General features: G+C 41.7%; 1 protein-coding gene across 6 annotated transcripts in view; it reads right to left on the bottom strand.

The window, feature by feature from the left end:
- SKA1 (spindle and kinetochore associated complex subunit 1) overlaps positions 1 to 23,219 on the bottom strand; it is a 45,629-nt gene that overhangs the window by 17,950 nt on the left and 4,460 nt on the right. For 4 of the 6 annotated variants that reach the window (XM_037902731.2, XM_043546803.1, XM_043546804.1 and 1 more), the window contains exons 2-5: positions 9,781 to 9,882; positions 5,938 to 6,062; positions 3,975 to 4,066; positions 928 to 1,065 (exon numbers count right to left, since the gene is read on the bottom strand). In XM_037902731.2, the coding sequence (XP_037758659.1) occupies positions 928 to 1,065; positions 3,975 to 4,066; positions 5,938 to 6,062; positions 9,781 to 9,868 (443 nt within the window). In that variant the 5' untranslated portion in view covers positions 9,869 to 9,882. Of the gene's footprint in view, positions 1 to 927; positions 1,066 to 3,974; positions 4,067 to 5,937; positions 6,063 to 9,780; positions 9,883 to 11,410; positions 11,441 to 23,219 lie in introns of those variants that run through there. The other 2 variants (XM_037902733.2, XM_037902732.2) reach the window with 2 other exon arrangements.

Raw genomic sequence — 23,219 nt, 5'->3', positions numbered from 1 at the left:
CCTAGTGTGATCTACATCACTGCACCGTTAATGCCTAGAAGGAACTGAAAGGCATTTGGAGCTACTCCCCATTTTATACCTTTGGAACGATCTGTAAAGGATGAGTAAGGAGGAGTGAGTGGCCCCAACTGATGCTGCTCACCAGAAGATTTTGAAAGCTCACAGTGCAAGCTCCTTGAAACCACAAGTAGGAGTATGCAGAAGACACTCAAATATGAACTGAGTTTTCTTACTGAAACAGTGGTTTTTAAGAAACAAAGGGGCTTGTCTAGTCAAACAGTTAGTGCACAGCAAGCTGGGTTGTAAATCTACAGTGCATTACCATGCCATATACTAGCTGTCCAAGTGGACCCTGCTACCGTGCACTAACAGTTCCCTAGTGCTCATTGACCTACTCCCGTTTCAAAGCAGAGCGGATCAAAGCACACTAAGAAACTTTTAGTGCATGGTAGCAGGTTCACATGGACAGCTTATACGTGGCATGCTAATGCACTATAGATTTACATCCCAGCTTGCCGTACACTAACTGCCTGACTAAACAAGCCCAAAAAGAGTTTCTATAATGAATTTAAACACAATTTTGATACAATTTTAGAGTAAAAGTATGATGGAATATTTCATAAAAATAGAATTTTTTATGAAATAGTGTTGACATTACTGTAAATCTAATTTTTTGGAAAAAAGCCTTTTTAAGCAAAGAAACTATGAAAAGTTTTGACCAATTCTACTTACTAATCAATATCATTTATGATTCTCAAATACTGCAGCATTGTGTTGATTGGGGTAAACACCATTTCCACTGGAATCTTAAACATTTCATAAAGCATTCCTGTCACTCATTGGTTTTGTAAAAGCTAATTTTTCCAAAACCTAAATTTGGCTCCCATTTGTATCTGGCATCATCTAGGAAAACGCTTGCTTACTTACGCAGGAACACCTTCAAATTCCTGTGCCGTTATTAAAGGGGCTTCTTTAATAAATTTTGGCTCTTTTGCGGGTTTCTTTACACATTCAGGTTCTGCAACTTTACTTTGTTCTTCCGACTTCACAGTTAGTCCCACAGTGCTGTAAAATGAATGAAAATTAAGTACAAAAATAGCTGATAATCAGTAGTTATGAACATACCAACAAGTTACAAGATCTCTACTCACACAAATCTACAATTCCTTTTCTCCCACTGATTGACAGGACAAAATTACTGCGTTTGCAATAATATGTACTTTGACTGTTCATTATACCTCTTCATTTTTCAGTTAGAGAGAGGCTGTTACCAGGCTCAGTTACAAGTTCAACATACCACTGTATTCCACAGAACATGAGAGGCCTTATTTTTCACCATTTGCTTGTGGCTCAAAAACACGAGCCAGGTTATGCACTTATTGGTCTCGTCATCAGACCCCTTTGAAACACAGGTTCAAAACTTGGTAAGACTGACTCACCCATTTATCCTGTGATGCAAATAAACTGAACCTCATTGCAGCGTACTGCGTAGTTCTCCTGGATGGGATCGGAAAAGCCACAGTTTCTCTGGGTGAACTTTACCAAACCCATGGTACCTTTTAAAAAATCTGCCCCACCAAGCTCCTCAAATCAATATCCTTAGGTAAAATCTGTTTCCCTTCTCCCCAGTGTTGTACTGCATGCCAGTCACTTGGCTGCCTCTGTTCTATACACTCCAGGCAGCAATATGAAGAGAATATGATTTATGTATTGTTTGCTACGTGCTATGGTATTCTGTGGAATGAAAGTTGCCACGTAAACGTAAAAAAAAGTTGAAGTGTTACATAATGAAAGACTGACTTGCAATTTTGGTCCCAGTGGCTAACAGTATGAGAAAGTGGGCAAGACACAGCAGTCTATAATTATGTCCTGACGGTAGCAAAGGAGTGTAATATCAGTGCAGCTGATGATCTGGGTTTGATGTCTCATTTAAAAGAAGGCATCTCCACCTGTGCAGTGCCCCACCACAAAGATAACTTGCTGGAGTATTAGTTCAGATTGACTGAGGAGGATTAGTGTCACCTGCTGAATTAGCAATTAAATTCTCAAAAACTTTGTTTACACAGGATTAAGTTTGCCCAGTTCTGCCTTTTGCCCTTCCAGAATGTAGACAATGGCTAAACTTAAACCTCTGGAAACCAGGAAACACAAAGTTAAGGCAACACAATCTCATGAAGCTGGCAATAGCCACTGGGAATGGTTCAGTAAGGATGGTGCAAAGGTTAAACTACCAAGTGAACTGATGGATTCACCACCTCTTGAGGTCTTCAAATCAAGTCTGGATGCTTTTCTGGAAGATATGCTTTAATCAAACACAACTCAATACAGGAGTAATTGGATGAAATTCTATGGACTGTGTTATACCAAAGGTCAGACAGGTGATCTAATGGTGTCTTCTGGCCATAAAATCTATAACAACTTAATAAGTAGACATGATGGACTAAAAGAACATGCCAATGTTTGCACTGTGTTCATCAGATTTGAACTGCAACATTTGTCTGCATGGACTCCAACTTCATTGGGTGTAACTTCATTGAGTGGTGGAGTGATTGACTGGAGCAGCTTTGCAGAGCTGTGACCGTGATATGATGAGATATGCAGGTGCAACTTACGGAATCAAGTATGCCCCATTTCAGTGCTGGATTTTGTAGATTGTGTCAGTTGAAGTGCACAAGAGTATGTTCTTGTCATGGGGATTGTCAGCAGTCTGGTGGCATACATGATAGCGGTCTTTGAAGCTTAATGAGAGGTAAGTGAAGGCAATGTCTCAGACAGAATCTGGTGAGCAAGGCTGAAGGAGTAGAAACATTTAACAAGTCTGGGGTAGTTTGTGTGGAGCAGGTTCAAGGGTTGTATGTAGGTCGCTCCTGTTCACTACATCTGACCTAAACCTGAGTTTTGCCTGAGCAAAGAGAAGATGTTAGACTTTGTCCTACAGTGCTCATATGCAGAGCCTTGTGCGGATAAAAAATTTGTATCCACATCCGATCTGCTATCCACAAACGGGGTCCGTGGATATCTGCAGATTTACAGGGCACTGCTCATATGCTCTGTCCCCAAAATGTTCTGTAGCATCTGTTAGGGTAGAGTGCTAGTATTTGTGCTACTGGTGTGTTGGGGCATCTCTTAAAAAGGACAGAGTTAAGGTTGCATTACGGGGGTGATGCACACCTTAAACTCTTCATTTCCTGGTTTTCAGAGGTTTAAATTTAGCCACTCTCCATGTTCTGAAAGGGCATGAGGCAGTACTGGGCAACCTTAACTCTGCAGTAACAAAGTTTTGGGGGTATTTCATTTCCCTGGTTTAAAAAAAAAAAAAAAATTTATCAGCATCCCCATGCACCACAGCCCAGCTCTTCCCCACCACTGCCTCTGGCTCCTTGTTAATGATTACCCTTTTAATAGAATGTGAACACCTCCACTTTTCCTGTATCATCCTGTCTCCTGTGTCTATGCCTGCCCCTCACAGCCCAGTTCTCCCTTCTCAGACTTCCTCTCCATGGAGAGACAGATGGCAGCATAGGACCATGGGCTGAGAAATTGGAGAGAGGGTGCAGGAACAGTGATAAAACCTAAATCAAGTCAGTGCATACATTTTTAGAAGGGAAGGTCTCTGACCCCTTCCTTACAACTCCACTTTTCCTTGCACTGCGACAACAATCCCCTACATTCCCCACTCCCAACTGCTCAGAGTTTCCCACCACTGTTTGGACACTGTTCCACCTCTTGCAACGTTCCCTCCATCACGCCCTTTGCTTTGACCACTCCCACAACTCTGGTGCTCTGAGCACTGCACAAATACAGTATGTGGTAAGAAGCATTAGCACTCTAGATCTAACAGGAATGCTACTAATATATAGAACTTGACTGAATCCCAAAGATTTGCAGTTAATATCTAGTACTAGGAGCAGAGATATATAGATTTTTACACTGCCAGTGTCATCAGGAAATCTGCCTATTTGAGTAATACGCACCACTTTGGGATTGCTTTGGGCAGATGGGGAGGAATATTTTCACGGAGGTGCTGTGCTTCATTATAGTCCCTCTCAATAGACTCCTGCATTTCCTGAAAAGAAGAATATTGGACTCTTTCAGTATTTTTAGTTACCAAAAATGGGGCAATGGAAATGGTTCTGTTTACTACCTAGATGATGCGAGAATGACCCTTACAAATATGCCTTAATGTAATTAATGAACTTTGCTGTTTCTCCACTATAGACCCACACTCTAACTCCCCAGAAGCAATCAGTGGAGCCTAGAAATTTAACTGCTTTTCATTCTAAATAACTTGAGCCAGAGAAGCTGAGAGTGATCCAGTTACAGAGTGGGGGAAAAACCTAAAAAGAAGGTGGCCGCTGTAGCGAATAAAACTCTAGTTGCCACTAGCCAGAGAGAGAAGACAGGAAGAATAAAGCTGGCTGCAATTAAGAGTCAAGGAAGGAGTTCCAAGGACTTCTCATTAGCATGCAAAAGAAGCCAAACTTCTGAGGTGAGGGCACTAGTGAGGTCACACCCAAAGACAGCTCTGAACATTTAGAATCAATTCTGCTCGTTTGTCATAATTTCATTGTTGTTCCTGACTTTTTATTACTAAGGACAGTTTTATGCAAACAGGAGATTTGTTTCTGAAGCTTTGTCTCTTCCTGCTCTTTATCCCTCAACCTGAAGTTATATTTTTGTGTGACATGATTATTTCCACAGCAACTAATTGCTTTTAGAGAATCATATTCCTACCAACACTGCCAGCAACTCTCTTGTAAATAAGATTTCAGTTTCAATCACTTGATTGACATGACAGGATACCCAAGGGTTGCCAGACTTACTAAACCAATCTCAGGGCATGGGGAAGTATGACAGAAAGGTACAGAAGTTTTACACAATGGATCTATTTTACATTACTATCTGGCTCTGATTTGGTGTCAGGCTGCCATTGTCTCTTCACATCCTAAAGTTTTTTTTCCTTACATGATTTCACCATTTCCTTTTATAAAGACAGGTTTCAGAGTAGCAGCCTTGTTAGTCTGTATCCGCAAAAAGAAAAGGAGTAGTTGTGGCACCTTAGAGACTAAAAAATTTATTTGAGCATAAGCTTTCGTGAGCTGTAGCTCATGAAATCAGATGCATCCGATGAAGTGAGCTGTAGCTCACAAAAGCTTATACTCAAATAAATTTGTTAGTCTCTAAGGTGCCACAAGTACTCCTTTTCTATTTTCACCATTTCCTTTTAATTCTCCTGTAATTAAGTTTGACTATCACTGAAATTTAAGAAAAACAATGTGACAGTATTTTCATACTAGAACTAGGCTCATTAGAGGAGATATGTAATAAGAGCAACACGTTAAAAAGGTCACAGGAGGAGTCACAAACAAGTGAATACTCATGTATGAATTGTAGGACCAAGTGTATACAAATCATTTCATTGTCAGAGCCCAGATAACAGTGCTAGCAAATAGTTGTAAAATGAAAGAATATTCTGGGCAATGACATACAAATGAGCACACAACTTGCCCCGTTGGCTTCAGAAATCCTGGCTTCAATAACGGTTTGAGCAGATAACATGGACACTTATGGACACACATTTCAGTTCAGGTGCAGATTTCTTCTGCAGGAGAATAAGACTGCATGTGGCTAGCTGTGCCAGGAAGAAAGAAGAGTCCATTTCATAGGCAATATTTCCAGTCTGATGAGGGAAGAAAGGCCTGATCCTAAGCCCATTGGCTCAGTTCCAAAATGCAAAAACAACAGTGATCAATATTTTGTTGTTGCAATGAATGCATTATACTTCTCTGCTCAACTCACTTGCTATAACATTCTCATAACTCAAAGACATACCACCTAACAACCCAGAAAGGAACCATTCTGGACAGGTCTGAAAGATTCCTTTAAAGCTTCCCATTTTTATATTAGGATGCTACAAGCAGAACAAAATAAGATTACCTTGAGTGAATTCTTTAGTTTTTCTTGGTGCTCAACTTCTATTTCCATTTTATTCAGGAGACCACTGAGGAGAAACATCTCATGCCCTATTTTACTGAGCACAGATTTCAAGGATGGTTCCTGACCTGTCAGACAGAGAGAGAGAGCGCATGCACGTAAAATTAAAAAAAAAAAAAAAAAAAAAAAAAAAACCCACAAGTGCCTGGTTCACACTATACACATCTCCCATCTCTATCTCCAAAAATTTTCTGCATTCCTTCCCTACTCCCTGAAATTCCATATCATAGTTCCCAACCTTCTGGCAGAGAATGGAAGGCACTGTTCTCTTTGAACAGGGGTTATTATTCTGTGGCCTAAAGTGCTCGGTGCCATCCTAGCAAGGGGGATGAGAGCTGGAAATAGAAGGAGTTAGATCTCAGCAAAACATTAAAACGCACTGCAAAAATCAATCAATCAATCAATATCACACACACATATAAACCCGTGTTAAAAGAACACTACTAAAGTTGGAAAATCAAGCACTCAAAAGTTATGAAATGCCAGAATTAAGGTTGCCTGAGCAACCTGAATTTGGCCCCCCTTGGCATATCCATTATGGTCCAGTCTATAATCAGATGATCACAGACAGTAGAATCTCAGAGTTACGAAGACCTTGGGAATGGAGGTTGTTTGTAATTCTGAAATGTTCGTAAATCTAAAAAAACACATTATAGTTGTTCTTTCAAAAGTTTACAACTGAACATTGACTTAATACAGTTTTGAAACTTTACTATGCAGAAAAAAAAATGCTGTTTTTAACCATCTTAATTTAAATGAAACAAGCACAGAAAGTTTCCTTACCTTGTCAAATCTTTTTTTTTTAAGTAGTTTACATTTAACACAATACAATATTGTATTTGATTTTTGCTTTTGTCCCTGCTGCTGCCTGATTGTGTGCTTCCGGTTCCAAATGAGGTTTGTGGTTGACAATTCGTAATTCTGGTGTTCGTAACTCTGAGGTTCTACAGTACTATTTTTTCCACAGGACCCCTGCCTCATTCAGCACACAGGACGAACCTGCTCTGGGGACCAATCCAGATTGTGTAGTACAGGAATCTTGTCCCCAGTCTCCTTGCCCAGTTAGTTCTCCTGACTCCTCATCTAATCTGCCTCTCTGCTTTCCACTACCGGCAAACTGCAATTTATCGAAGGCTTAGAATTTGTCCAAATTTGGGCATACTTTCATGGGGATGGCAAAAGACACATCCTTGCCACAAAGGCTGTCCTCCTGCTCCAGAACAGGGGGGCACTAGAGCTATTCAAAGAAAAGTCGGTCTAAAGAGTGTTTGAATATGAGCAAAACAATGTATTTTCCCCTAGCCTTGTTCTCAGATATAGTTGAAATATTTTGCTCTGAAAATTGTCCTAAAAATATCAGCTTGAGGCATACACCCCACAGGAAAAATTTCAGCCCAAACAATTAAAGCTTCATAGAGTTATAAGCAACTGAAAACAGGGTTTTACTATGGGAAGTGATGGGCAAACTTAATAATAGGCAGTACTACCAGCCCAATCTATAATGTAACTATTTACATAAAGAAAAAAGCCAAACAGTGAGATACAAATTTATCAATTAATAAATGGCTGATATTCCTAAATATAACTACTGATTTTGGTAGATTTTCCCTAGATAAAAGGAAAAGGGCTAGAATCATTATCATCTCCTATTTAAGAACATATTCAAGGCCTCTCTGTTCCAGCTTGGAGTCAGAAAGAATTCTGCTTAACTTCGACTCACGGCCAATTCTATGGTACTAAAGAATTAAAGTACTGCACTTTCTCACGCTAAAGAAAATAAAGTTCTATGTGAGACTTCCCTTCTTCCCACTCTCCAGCCCCCCCTCACCTTTCTCAACCTCTAACTCCCACAGGTTCCTTCTCCTCACACTATAGGGAAGCTAAGGTCTTCCCCTCCTAAAAGATAATGGATCCTGGATCCTTCATACCTCTACAGATGTTGCCCAGACTATCTTCTACTCTTCATCTCTGAACTCAGTGAATGCACTGTCTACAACCACTGCCTTGAATTCCTCTCCTCCAACTCCATCCATGCCCTTCTTGCCTCTGGCTTCTGATGTCTCCACTCCACTGAAACTGCTTTCACTAAAGTTTCTAACGATCACTTCATGGCCACATTTCACCTCAACTCTAACATCTAGGATGGTGGAAAAACTAGTTTGACAGAGGGAGGTCAGATTTCTATCCGTATACCTGTACTGTTTAAGGATGCTGGGGGTTTTTTTTGCTTTCTGTAACCATATGCAGTATTAACATTTTAAAAAAAAACCCACAGCAATAGAACTGCCCCTTCTGTTAGAAGTTTGACAGAGAAGCCAAGGACTTATCATGCACAGACAATTACTTACTCTTTTATGCCTACAGGTGATCTCCTGGGGGTTAGAGTAGATGCATTTTAGGTGGGGCAGTATGGGAAAGCTTACTGTGCCACTGGCCATGCTGTATCTGTTCTGTGGATAAACCATCAGTCTAAAAGGCTGTCAGACTAGATCCATTCACTTGCCCAGGTTCTGTTTGGTATCCCCTGTAGTTCCCTGTTATTGTTCCTTTGATTCCACACTCTTGTCCCTGCCTTTTTCTGGTTGTCCTCCATATTTTGTTGTTTTGTGTCTAGTAAGCTCCTCTCATCTACTCAGAGAGCCCCAGCCCCTTCAGGTAGGTAAAGGAGACTGGCATGTTACACAAACACCAAATTCTTGCATTTCTCACAGAGAAACATGCAATTTGGTCTCATGTAGGAGCTTGGTTGGTTTCCTCAGATTTACACAGTACATTTCCAAAAGAGAACACAGCTATGGCAAGAAGATCAGTGTAGTGGGGTGGTTGCCCCACTCCATGAGAAAAAGGGCTAGAACAAGCCAGAGAGGCTGCGCAGATCAGCAGCCAATCAGCTAGGGCCTGTGGAGAGCCAATCAGGCCAAAGGGAGAGGCAGCCAATCAGGGCCAGGCTAGGTCCTATATAAAGGCTGTCTGGCAAAGGAGAGGGCAATCTCTCCCTGACTAGCAAGGGAGGAGGACTGGCCCCTGAGGTAAGGAGGTAGCACCTTGGACAGAGCACTGCTGGGCAGGCTCAGGGGAGTGGAGGAGAGCTCCAGCCCAGTTACCTGCCAGGCTGCGACCCCTGCTAAAGAGAGTCGAGAAGGTGCACAGGGCTAACAGGGAAGTGGCCCAGGGAAGATAGGCGGACAAGAGGGGAGCGAAGGAGGGCAGAGAGAGGCTGCTGCTAGAGGGTCCCTGGGTTGGGACCCAGAGTAGCGGGTGGGCCTGGGACCCCCCCTTCCCCTCCTTGCATTGCACCTGGCCACAGAGGAGTGTGGCTGAGACAGATTGCAACTTGCCCCTGAGGTGAGGGGCTAGACTTTGGGGTTGTGGTTGGCAACTGAGGCAGGTGCTAGATGAAGGACTATCGTTATCTCCCCCAAGAAGGGGGTGAGAACAGAGTATGGGGCACTGCCGGAGGGCAGTGTCCTAAAGGGAATGCCTTTGAGCAGGAAGCAACGTGGGTCCCAAACCAGCAGAGCAGACAATGGGCGAGACACCACGCACAGAGGGCGCTCCACAGGTGACTAGCTAATTCCCAGAGCAACCAGCAGGAGGTGCCAGCGGGGCGAGTCGTGACCCCGTTGCATCAACAAAAATTATCCCACAGTTGTACATAATAGTAAAATATCATCTTGAGATGAGCATTTAGATCTTCAATTCTTGATGGAAAATCCTTTACTAAATATAATTCACATACCCAGATACACTCCCCAGAATATAAAAACACGTACTGAGCTCTCTTACCCATGTTTCTTAACTGAAGAGTCTTTTTGATAGTTGAAATCTTCGTGTTGATGTGAGAGCATAAATCTTCCAAATCTGAAGAGGCCATATTCCACTACTGCTCTACAAACCAAAAAAAAACCCATTGGTACATTTAAGATATCCACATTATAAGTACAAGCTTTTTTGATGGACTTTGTGCTGTGTATGGCCCCAAGTGCAACCGGCTGATCCCTCTATGCACAATGACAATGGACAGCAATCGACAAAAGGGATATACTTAACCGGTGGATAGAACATTTCAATTCGCTTCCTAATCACCCTTCCATATTTCTGAGGAAGCAATTAATGCTCTTCAAGAGCACTGACTAAAAGAATTTGCATTAGCCACTACCGTATATGGTATAGCCACTACCATAACAGCAATCAAGCAGATGTCACAAGGAACACCTGGAATGGATGACACTTCAGCAGAGATCTATAAGCAGGGTAGCTACCATACTACAAGGCACCTCACATTGCTCTTCTGCATTATCTGGGAGCAGAAGTCAGTGCCAGACAGTTTTAAGGATGCCAGCATTGTCTACCTCTATAACACTAGTTCTCAACAGGGTGGATTTGATTTAAATCAAATTGATTTAAATCACTAGTCAGGAAGACTATTTAATCATGGACTTCTACATAAAAGTGCATTCTTGTTGGTTGATATAACCTTAATACATATTCTTCACAACTCAGATGTAGGTTTCATTTTTAGAAAGTACACACTATACATTTTTAAAGTGATTTATTTTGAAAACTTTTCAGATTAGTTTTACAGCTATATCAGAAAATGAATGATTGTTTGGTTATTTCATTTACCAAAGGTAATTGAAGCAGATATTTATGAAGTCATTGTGAACTATCATTAATATTTGGAGGATTTTCTTGCTATGCTGTATTAGGAGGAGGAGATCACCAGACAAACATTTAAATAGTTTTATTTAACTATTTCTCATCTCTGTATATTATTTATTAATTTAAAAACATTTTTGCTGTTAACAAGCATGTTATCTCTGGGGACACAAATCCAGTTTGAGATCTGTAAAACTAAGCATCTGTCAGGGTTCATTCTGAACTCTGGGGTACAGATGTGGGGACCCGCATGAAAGACCCCCTAAGCTTATTTCTACCAGCTTAGGTTAAAAACTTCCCCAAGGCACAAATCCTTCCTTGTCCTTGGATGGGTACTGCTGCCACCACCAAGTGAGTTAGACAAAGATTCAGGAAAAGGACCACTTGGAGTTCCTGTTCCCCTAAAATATCCTCCCAACCCCCTTCACCCCCTTTCCTGGGGAGGCTTGAGAGTAATCTACCAACCAAATAGGTAAACCAGGTGAGCACAGACCAGACCCTTGGTTTTTAGTGTCCTAAAAACCAATCAGATTCTTAAAAAATAGAACTTTATTATAAAGAAAAAAAAGTAAAGAAGCACCTCTGTAAAATCAGGATGGAAGGTAATTTTACAGAGTAATATTTAAAACACAGAGGATTCCCCTCTAGGCAAAACTTCAAAGCTACAAAAAACAGGGATAAAGCTCCCTCTTAGTACAGAGAAAATTCACAAGCTAAAACAAGAGATACTCTAATGCATTTCATTGCTATTACTTACTATTTCTGTAGGTTTAGATGTATCATTCAGTAGGAGCTGGATTACTTGGCTTCGTCTCTCTCTGTCTCAAAAGAGCACCCAAAAGTCCAAAACAAAAACCTTTCCCCACAGATTTAAAAGTATCTTCTCCCCTTATTGGTCCTTTTGGTCAGGTGCCAACCAGATTATCTGATCTTTTTAACCCTTTACAGGTAAAGGAGGAATTTTATGCTACCTGTAGCTTTATGTTTATGACTGCATCACTGATATCTTCTAGACCAGGGGTGAGCAAACTATGGCCTAGGGGTCGCATCTGTCCCTCCAGATGTTTTAATCTGGCCCTCAAGCTCCCGCCAGGGAGTGGGGTCTGGGGCTTGCCCCACTCCATGTGACTCTTAGAAGCAGCAGCAGCATGTCCCCCCTCTGGTTCCTACACGTGGGGCAGCCAGGGGGCTCTGCATGCTGCCCCCGCCCCAGGCGCTGCCCCCAAAGCTTCCATTAGCCAGGAAGACTTCTCCATGTTCTCCCAAGGGGAGGTACAGGGTGGTGCCTGTGGATGGGGAAGTGTGCAGAGCTGCCTGGCCACGCCTCCGCATAGGAGCCGCAGAGGGGACATGTTGCGGCTTCTGGGAGCTGCCTGAGGTAAGCACCTCGTGGAGCCTACACCCCTGACCGCCTCCCGCGCCGCAACCCCTTGCCCCAGCCTTGATCCCCCTCCCGCCCTCTGAACCCCTCCAGCCCAGAGCACCCTCCTTCACCCCCAGTGCCTCATCCCCAGCTCCCCCTAAAGCCTGCACCCCCAGCCATAGCCCTCACCCCATCCTGCACCCCAACCCCTAATTTCATGAGGGTTCATGGCCCGCCATACAATTTCCATACCCAGATGTGGACCTCGGGCCAAAATGTTTGCCCACCCCTGTTCTAGACTGAGCACTGATAGAAAGATTAACCTAAATCTATACAGAAGTCCCTGGAATCCCATAAGATTGGGTCCCTAATCCATGAACTATTGGAACTCATTCACAAAACTTTTCTTAAACACTACATGAATATATTGTCTCATACTATAGAATTAGAATTTATAATCCCTATTCCATGATGTATACCTATCTTTAATCGGATTTTTTTGAAAGAATGCTTTGAGGGAAAAAAGCAATTTAAATAAAGTTTTTTAAAAAAATTTTAAAAAATCATTGATTTTTATCCATTTTGGTTCTCAATCTATTTACCATTGTAGGCCGCATATGCAGGTCTCTGTGTTGTATGGACCTCATCCACACAATATATATACTACCTGTATGGCCCTGAGGATGTCACATGGGCCACAGCTGTGTGCTGATTGGGCCACAAGTGGCCCGTGGGCTGAGAACCACTGCTCTATAAAAGATAAGACGCTAGGACAACTCTCTGTTGCTGGGAAAATTCTTGCACAGGTCATTTTGGATAGACTTAACACCTATCTTGTGGAAACCATCCTCCCAGATTCTCAATGTGGATTTCAGTCTGGAAGGAGCACTATAGACATGATCTTCACAGCCCCTCGGCTTCAGGAAAAATGCTGGGAGCAGAACTGTGGCCTTTATATGGTGTTCACTGACTAAACTAAAGCTTTTGACTCTAAGTTTTGAGAGACTCTGAAAACTTCTGTTCATCTTTGGAGGTCTTGCAAAGTTTATTTCTTTCATTCAGTCCTTCCATGATGAGATGATGGCTGGAGATATGGAAAATGGTGAGATATCAAACCCCTTCTCAGTGCCCAATGACCTCAAACAAGGTTGCATGCGAATTCCACACTCCTTTCCAACCCTTTTTTTCACAATGCCTATGGATGTATTTCATGACATTGACAGTATTTATCCTGTTCCACACTGATGGGAAGCTATTCAAATCTGCAACGCTTCTGTGCTCGCACGACAATGGAATATTTACTAATTAAGGAGCTTTTATTTGCTGATGACTGTGCGTTGCTTGCTCACTGAACTGATGACATTCAAGTTATAACCGATCACTTTGCTTGTGTAATCGATCATTTCAGTTTCACAATCAGCCTAAAAAAAAACTGAAGTACTGTACCAACCTGTGCCAAGGGGATGCTCATACCTACCTTATTAAGATCAACAAAGCTCCTCTCAAGTTCATGGAGAAGTTTTGCTATCAAGGGAATATGCTGTCACAGAATGCCACGATTGATGAGGAGATTACCTATCCCATTGTAATCGTGCCTTTGTGGGTCACAACTGAGAATACCAAATTCAAGACAAACTACTCCAAAACTGATGTATATTCTCCTATAAAATATACCAAACCAGCAACAAAAGTAAACTTTTGTTTCACCACACTGACTAACAAGAAGTCAGAAAAGCAGTTTTCTTAGATATTCCAGTCCTTTTATCACCACCAAAACCACTAGACTTAAAGATGAGGGGTTCTTTAAAACCAATTTCATCAAGTGAAAGGTTCTTCTGAGTCAATAGGACCAGTCACACACCCCGGTCAATATATAACTCAGATCTTACCCAGTAATCATGCTGTTGCCAATCCTTTAGTATCTAAAAATCTAAAGGTTTACTGATAGAAAAAAGATTTAAAATTGGTTAAAAGAATCAAATGCATATAATTGCAAAGTTCTTGGTTCAGGCTTGTAGCAGTGATGGAATAAACTGCTGGTTTAAGTCAAGTCTCTCGTTGCTTCCAAATCATTGGAAGATCCTCAGTCCCTTGGTTAGAATGCTCCCATTAGCGTAAGTTCATAGCCCAGAGGTCTGACCAGGAAAGAGGAAAAATTGAGATGTTTCCAGCGTCTTTTATAGCTTCTGCCAGGTGGAGGGAAATCCATTGTTTCAAACAATGCCCTCAGCACAGTTAGTGGAAAACTACAGGTAGCAAGATGGTGTTTGGAGTCACATGGACAAGTCACATGTCCATGCATGATTTTGCTTAGTCACAGCAGGAAAGTCCACGAAGTGTATATTGGGGTCTCCCATGATCCATTGTGAGTTAAGTATTCCTTGATGAGCCACTTAATTTGAATAGTCCCTTCAAGATGTGCAGGCTAAATACCTTGTGGGTGTTACCCCAGGAGCAAACATATTTGAAATACAGGTATAGAGCCAATGCCCATAACTTCAAATACAAAAATGATACATGCATACAAATAGCATAATCATCTTCAGCAAATCATAACCTTTCCATAAACACCTTGCTTGACACGATTTGTACAAGATTTGTTGCAATTATATAACAGTAATAGCAACAATGATCTACATGGTCATATTTAATCAGTCACACACACATCCAAGGCCAGCTCCATGTCTGGAATGCTGTCACACCACCGATGGAATGATAGGGGTATTAAAATAAGCACGAAGCTAAATTTCTATTCTTTTTCCAACTCTTCTATATGGTTGAGAGATGTGGACAACATATCACAGGTTCATATGTGCTGTCTTTGGTCTGTTTGCAGGGTCAAATGGTGGGACAAGATTTCCAGTACCAAAATTCTTAATATTGTTGGATATCTTGCATTCAAAGCATGCTCATAAAAGTTCAGCTGCGTTGGTCCGGGCATCTTGTTCATATGGTCAATTCGAGCACACCCAAGGCCATATTTATGGTCCGCTAAAGCAAGGCACCCATTTTCATAGTGGCCAGTACAAACAATATAAAGTATCAGGGGGTAGCAGTGTTAGTCTGTATCCACAAAAACAACAAGGAGTCCAGTGGCACCTTAAAGACTAACAGATTTATTTGCGCATAAGCTTTCGTGGGTAAAACACCACTTCAGATGCATGGATTGAAAATTACAGAAGTTACACAAGTTCTCACTGGTTCTCCACTTGTGAGGTAACTCCCTTCCCTTCATGTGTCATTATATAATGCCTGAATCTGTAATTTTCACTCCATGCATCTGAAGAAATGGTGTTTCACTGATTCTCCACTTGTAAGGTAACTCCCTTCCCTTCATGTGTCATTATATAATGCCTCCATCTGTAATTTTCACTCCATGCATCTGAAGAAGTGGTGTTTTACCCACTAAAGCTTATGCCCAAACAATATAAAAACACACTGAAGTCAAACTTGAAAGCATGTCCGGCTCACCCCAGCAACTGGGAGGCAACAGCCCATGACAGGGCAAGGTGGCAGAAGATGTGTCATGTCACCACTAACTGCTCTGAAGCAAGGCACATTAACACTATGTGAAAAAACGTGAACAGCACAAAGCAAGTATGCTACAGACTGCAATGGTCATGGGCAGTCTTGTCTATCCCACATATAACCGTGTTTCCAGTTCTCACATTGGTCTGACCTCACATATACATGTTCACCAATGGCATTTGCTGAATCCTCATATGTTAACATCAACATGAACTCCAACACAAGTACTAGTTATGCAAATAGAATTTAAAATGTACACTGCTTAGACAAAAAGTGAAAGGGAATTTCACCTAGCTTTTCCTGAAGCAGCAGACATAGTAAACACTATTTAGCTGAGCAAACTGAAAGCAGGGCAGGGAATATACTGAGGTAGATGGTAAACTAGAAAAATCTATGTGCTTGAACTCTACAGATAAAATACTAGTATTAGTCCTTAGATTTATGGGACTGTATTGGCTCCCTCTAGTGGTTAACTAGAACTGCAAATTACGGGTTTGGTGTGGTTGGTTTTATAACTCACACACTAGTGCAGGGGTTCTCAAACTGGGGGTCGGGACCCCTCAGGGGGTCGTGAGGTTATTACATGGGGGGGTCGCAAGCTGTCAGCCTCCACCCCAAATCCTCCTTTGCCTCCAGCATTTATAATGGTGTTAATAAATTAAAAACACTTTTTAATATATTTAGGGGGATCGCACTCAGAGGCTTGCTATGTGTACAGGATCACCAGTACAAAAGTTTGAGAACCACTGCACTAGTGCATAGGTTGGCCAAACATGCATGATACTTGGCAGAGCTGTATAGCTACTCATACTATGCTCACACATTTGAAAAGTCTTTCACATATTGCCACAGAATTGGTAAAATGTCACACTCATATAAGAGACAGCTTATTTAAGAAAATTCAGATGAGAAAATCTTAGACCCTAGATTCCCAGTCAAAAAACTTAGAGGAGTTAAACTTGTAAATATGTATAAGGGAAAAAAAAATTTCAATAAAATCACTTGGGGTTTAAGAAACACAAATGCTTGAGAGCCAGGATTCATTGTGTGTGTGTGGGGGGGGGGGGGGGGGGGAGAAGATTCCTAAAACATAATGGGTAGCATGCACATGTTGGAACTCTGCAGTTTTAAAAATGTATATATCAACCACTTTTAATAACTACAAAATTCCCCTACTTATCCTTCAAGTAGCCAAAGGCACTACTCCTCACCAAGGACGACAACACACGTACACAAATTTTGAGTTTCTAGGCTAAACTATTTTGTATATTACAAGTCAAAAATTATTTCTCCAAACTTGTTCATCTTTTTAAACCCACATCTCTCAAACGCATTGCCCGATTTACCTCGAACTTTCCTGGGGGTGGGAGGACAGAGGGGAAATATCTATCCTGCCATAAAAATCAAACGTGAAATTTCAGGTAGATTGGTTATGACTAAGCCAAAGAAACAAAGGGAATTGGTGAAAGTGGCAGAAAAATCTATAGTGTAGACGTGGCCTTTGGATTTACTGACTCAGTCTTATGGTCAGTCTGTTCAAACGCAGTGATCTATTCTGACACACCAAAACCCTATTTAAAAGAGAGGAAGCAGCTGTCAGAGTATTTACAATGAGGGGCACTGAACTTTGGAATTCACATCTCCCCTTGATCCAAAGGATTCCAATTCTGTCAATCTTCATGGCACACCACTATGCTCACTATCTCCTTCGGGTTTTTAGCTAGGGAGTGGTGAGCTTAAGACTGGGATGTCTCAAAAACTGGCATTTACGTAGACTGCTGAAAGGATTAAAACTCTGAAAATATATTTAGAATAGAATTAGAAGACCAACTGATTTATTACAGATACAGACACAATGCAAGATATACAATAGAATAGTTACTCCTATGCAACTAAATCTCTCCCCATGAGTATCTGGGACGTAGTGCTAATTACACCTAGTTATTTCTATTGGACTTGCTTATTGTTTCCTTACAAAACCTTTTATTATATATAAATTCTTGCTGACACTGAATATGCAATCATTCCTAGAATATATATTCTTAATGAATGCCTATTTATTCTGCCTCAAATCCCATATGCTCTTCTTAGCCTTTCGAATGCCACAGTCAAAACGGCCAACTTTTCACATATTAAAGCGATGAGTGGTGTTTGTGAATTAAGATTAGGGCCAAATCACACTATTTCTTCAGGTTAAACTTCCGCTGAAGACACACGGGGGCCCTAAATAAAAATTACCTTTGGAAGTGATCCAAGGTTTATTTTCCACACCTAGACTTATTAGGATGATGATCCTAATAAGATTCAGAATGCACCTGGCTCCTCTGTCAGTGTCCTACACTTGTTCCCGGTTCTAGCAGCATTGAGCCCATTGACATCACACTGTGTCAAGTCTTTTTTTTTTTTTCTTTTAAAGTTGTCATTTTAATGTCTACTGTACTCAAGACAGTTAGGGCTATATCCTATGTTCTCAACCTACCCCAAAGCTCCCAGTTTTAGACAGTCAAGTAACTCTTAAGTGGACCTTCGTACTTAAATAGCTAAATGCTTTCCTAAGTTAGTACCTTTCCTTTGCCAATATACCACTTGTAGGAAAGTAGCATGACTATTTTGGAGTACAGATTTAAGTTTTTGATCTATCTGATGTAAAACTGAACCAAAGCTCATTATAATCTGCCCGTTTGACTCAAACTCTAGTTAGGATACAAAGTTTTTTCTTGACATCCAGGGTACATTAAACTTTTTCTTATGACATTTTAAAGAACTTGAATTACAAGAATAATTTTAACACAGATCATTCAGAACAAGAGAAAAACAATGTATTGTAATACGACCTAAAATATAGTTCTACACAAAGAAGAACTTTATTAAATTTATTGGTTAAGTATTCTCTGTTAACAGCTGCCTGGTTCAGTAGAAGATGTATAAAACCAGAACACCACTCCCTAAAGCTTGTTGATAATAATCTTAACATTCCACACAGCACCCAGATGCTATTTCTATTACCACTTTGTAATAGAAATGAGAATGTCTTCCACAGCCACTGGAGAGAGAGAGCCAAAGGAAAATAAGAGTGAAAGCACAGACCTGAATATAAACAGTTATCATTAACTCAACACCACTTAGAATTTATGTAATACTTTACCAACATTAATTCGTCATTACAAACCTCCTGTGAACTAGGCAATATCTGCATTTTTCAAAGAGGCAGAGCAGAGAGGCAAGGATGCCCAAAATAACCAAGGCCCAGATGTTGGATCTGCACCAGTGGAATCTTGCACTCACACTGAGCTGCACTGACTTCACTGGGGCTCTCCTCACATGTAACCAGGTGCAGAATCATGGCCCAGCTCAGTCACAATGCTTGCATTACAACTCAGGAATTACCAACTCCCATCTCTATGGCTATTTCTCAGCAGGAATGTACACATCTAAAAACAAACGCAGCAATACAAAACAGAACTTGTACAACACAGTGATTCAGTTTCCTACAAGAAACTCCATTTTCTGACTTGTGAGCATAGTTCTCAACCTTAACATTACATTCACTTAAATTTTTGTATTTGAATTTACATTTTCCATGCCCTACAAAAAAAATACAAACTATTAAAAAGACACTGTCCATATGGGAGTGTAAACTTCAAAACATGAATTAAAAGTAGTTTTAGGTGCCACATCAAACCTTGAGTCTCTGCCAGTTTTTGTAGTTTTAAAACCACATTGTCCGAATACTACCATGTTTTCTTCCCTTTGTGGCTGTGTGAGTAGCCCACACAAACAACAGGGGGAAATCGGCATATATCTACAGAGTAAAGCTGATTTTGCATAAAGTGCTTTTGAACCTATGAAGTAAAAAAGTGAAAACAATATTTTTTCCCCTCTAACTTCTTTCACAGGATCGTAGAAATGTAGGGCTGGAAGAGACTTCAAGTGGTCATTAGTCCAGTCCCCTGTGCCGAGGAGGCAGGATTAAGCAGACCTAGACCATCTCTGACAGATATTTGTCTTTCAGTTTATAGCAATCGTAGGCCAGCTCTAAACTACGAACTTTGGTTCACACAAGTACCCATGAACAGAAAGTAGTGACACCACTGACTATCCAATTTCCTTAGGGCACTGAGGATGTTGCTCATTTTCTTGTTTCTCCTCCATCTGGATGCAGAGCTTTATGGCCTGTCAGTGTTCCAAGCTGCTACTATTCTCCTCACCTGCGACCCCCTTTCCTCTTCCTCCTCGCTGCCTTGCACGCTCGCTCTGTCCGTACTTCCACTGGAGAAGGAACACGAGAGAGGGAGGCCAGCAAGCACAGCAGATGATTTCCTGTCTCCCTTCTCTCTGTTACACACAGATTGTTCAAGACCAGGTGTGATATTCTCCAGGCGGCCAGCTGGGATCCTGTTGCTTGCCAGAGAGGCTGCTCTTTGGCACAGGATACGTAACAGAGGGGTCACTTGGTAGGATGAGAAAGCGTGGAGCTGTAGGTGAGTCCTGACTTCATTTCTTAAGTTACCTAGACCCCCCGTGAAACAAAGGAACAAAGACTGAAATAAAAAGCCCCTCACAAAGGTATTGTCTCATCCAGTCCTTCAGAGCCTTGGAACCACGTCTGTAACAGAAGCAACCATTGAAAACAAAAAAGAAATGTTCCTTTTCTATAGTTTTTAGAGCTTATGGCTGAAAATAGGAGATTGTCTCTCTGTCCACCTCTCCATATCATCAGTAGCTGAGTCAGAAGAAAAAAAACGTTCAAGTTATGGGTTGCAGCCAACATGAAACATTCAAGTCGATCATTTCTCTATATACATTACAGGTGAGACATGGCCCTGCCCGCTGGGACTCTCCCTTTCTCCGATGAGGCTGCTGTTCTGATCCACTTTTCCACCGAGTACATTGAGATGTAGTAGTCTTTGCTTCCAACTGCCAGGTGAGGCCAACGAGGATGGAAAGCCAGCCAGCTGATGGCTCCGACTCTCTATCCCATAAATCCATCATAGTATTTGATATTGTTGATCTGCGCTCCATTCCCATTATAGATACATACATACAGCCCCCAAACTTTGTTTATTGCTTATGCGTACTTGGCTGCTTGCATCGGCACTGCGCATACCCTCCAGGAGGACTTGTGCCAATGTAAAGTGTGGTGCACAATGGGTAAGTATCCCAGTGTGCCATCCAGTGTGCCATCCAGTGTGATGCCTTTTGGAAAATGTTCACAATATGTAGTGGGATAGAAATGATTCACTTAAAGATCTATAGAGAAGCTAGGAGTCAAGTTCCAAGCATGTACCTTTCTCCATCCCATAATCCCATCCATATCCCATAATTTTCATGCCTTTTTCAAAAATTCCACAAACCCATGTGGCATTTTTCAGCATCTGCCATCTCTGGGTACCTTGCCCCAGGGTACATCAACACAGGACTACTTTTCTATGGTCATACAAATATTGGTGAATCACCCGGGACACTTCACTGACATCAGTGTGGGCTAGTCACAGTTATCTTTAAGGTAACAAAAATTGCTTAGAAAGCTGCCAGCATAATGTTCTTTCCCCATTGGCAGATCATTACTAGCGATATGGAAATTCACCCAGTAATTCTGGGGGACCTAGCCTAACCCTGGCTCTCCTGGCTCATAGAACCATATGCCAGCCACCTTAACACACCAAGGAAAGATTCAGCTACCTGCTCAGCAGGTGCAGAATGACTGTTGAATGTGCTTTGGGTAAACTGAAAAGATTTGGATCTCAATGAGAAAAATATCCCAATTGCTGTAGCTGCCTGTTGTGTAATGCATAACATGTGTGAGGAAAAGGGGGGAAAAAGCTGCCACCAAGGTAGAGGTGGAGCAGCTGCCTGCTGACTGTGAACAGCCAGACACAACAGCCATTAAAAGAGCTCACCATGGAATTACATGATTGACAGAAGCTTTGAAAGAGCAATTGAATGGTCAGGCACAGTAGTGTTCTGTGCTGGACTGATCTCTGGGCCTGGAGCTTTGGGTTTTGCTAGGAATTGTTTAGCATTTGCTGAATTTATAAAATGCAACTGTGTGTGTTCCTGAACCTATGAGTTATGGGGTGCTTTCTGTGCATTTACAAGTACTGTGTGCTGTCAGCACTGCTATGCATTCTGCAATGTCCATTGTGAACTAAACAGTTTTATTCTCCAAAAATAGATATGTATTGAGTGGCAAAAATAGTGCAAAAGAAATGTGCAAAAAACAACAAACAATGCAATACAAACTTAAATTAACAGAATGAGACTATGAAATAGGAGAGGAAGCAAACATTTCTGTCCGTTTCAGTGCAAAAAATGTAATTCATTGTGGCTATGCATACACCCTCCGTAGTTCTTATAGGTGAGAGTATGGGAAGCTGTGATTTTCCTTGCTGTCCCACAGTGTGAACTGATGGGGTAGTGATGCACCCCATGATGTCATGAGATGGAGGGCGGGTGTATGGGTAGGGAGCAACAACCATGGAGTTCTCCAAAGACTGCAAAGAGTGGGGAGTCTGGGATGTTTGGACCTATAGGTCAACTAGAGTCTGCAACATTTGTGTTCTCTGCCTGAGAAAATCCATTATGCCCTGGTGCATCTTCTCCTTTTTCTGCGCCTTCTTCCTGTCTGTTCTTTACCTCTCCATGTCTACCATTTTGGCACTATAGTCCCTTTGTTCATGGTCTGATGCAGCACTTGCTTGCAGGCTCTCACTGAACATGTCCTCCTTACTTTTCTTTCTTCTCCTCATCAGAGTCAGGCATTCTGCAGGTGTGGAGGGAGCACCTCTCAAGGCTGCAATAGCAGCAGCTGCTGATAAAAAGCAGACAGATGTATCATTGGATTTACAGTCACAATGGAAAGGGAAGTTTCAAAACTCCCTTATCTTATTCCCCCACAAAAACTTTTAATGAAGCGTGTCGACACTTCAGCTTTGGAGCACCTCTGCACAGCAGTGCTCTCCAGCCCCAGCCATAGTGAGTATGGCTGGCCAAGGGCAAGGAATTTCAGTTGCATGAAACAATAAAAGTTTGGTCCCTTTTCCATGGGCACTAGTATAGGGCAATGACACTGAATACTGGTACCATTTTCCACAGGCTGTGGTGTTTTTAGCTGATATGTAACTCCTGAGGGTAACAAAGGTATACATAACACAGCTGCTGCTGGGGTCCCAAACCTGCCCAGAGCCATATGCTGCTAGCCTGTTTACTGCAATGGTGCCAGGTGAATTCATCGCGGAGTGGCATGGGAAAGCATCATACCACAAAGGAAGAAATAAGACAGCCTTCGCTAGAAACCTTAGAGAATGAACTGCAGCGCACCACCATGAAAGTTTCATCAAGATAGCCCAGGAGGAGTCAAGAAACATCTCTATGTTCATAAACAAACTGCTCTGAACCCCTGACCCCCACTTAACCCAACAGGGTCATGAAAAGCAGATGCCAACCCTACCTCCATTTGTTGTACCACTACCTCCTTTTGTAGGAGTAAGACAGTAAAAAGTCCATACCGGTGTCTGGTTAAATTTGGGATGGGATGGGCACCATCTTTAAATTTAAATATTGTAAGAAAAAATGCATGCATACGCTTACCCATGGTCCCTTTCCCTACACAGGGGTAATCCATGCTTGGCTAGGGAAACTGGGTAGACCATGGCAAAGTCTCAAACAGGTCCTG

The sequence above is a fragment of the Chelonia mydas genome, chromosome 5 (genome assembly GCF_015237465.2).
Source record: "Chelonia mydas isolate rCheMyd1 chromosome 5, rCheMyd1.pri.v2, whole genome shotgun sequence".
Classification (NCBI taxonomy): domain Eukaryota; kingdom Metazoa; phylum Chordata; order Testudines; family Cheloniidae; genus Chelonia; species Chelonia mydas.
This window is presented reverse-complemented; position numbering and strand designations above follow the sequence as displayed.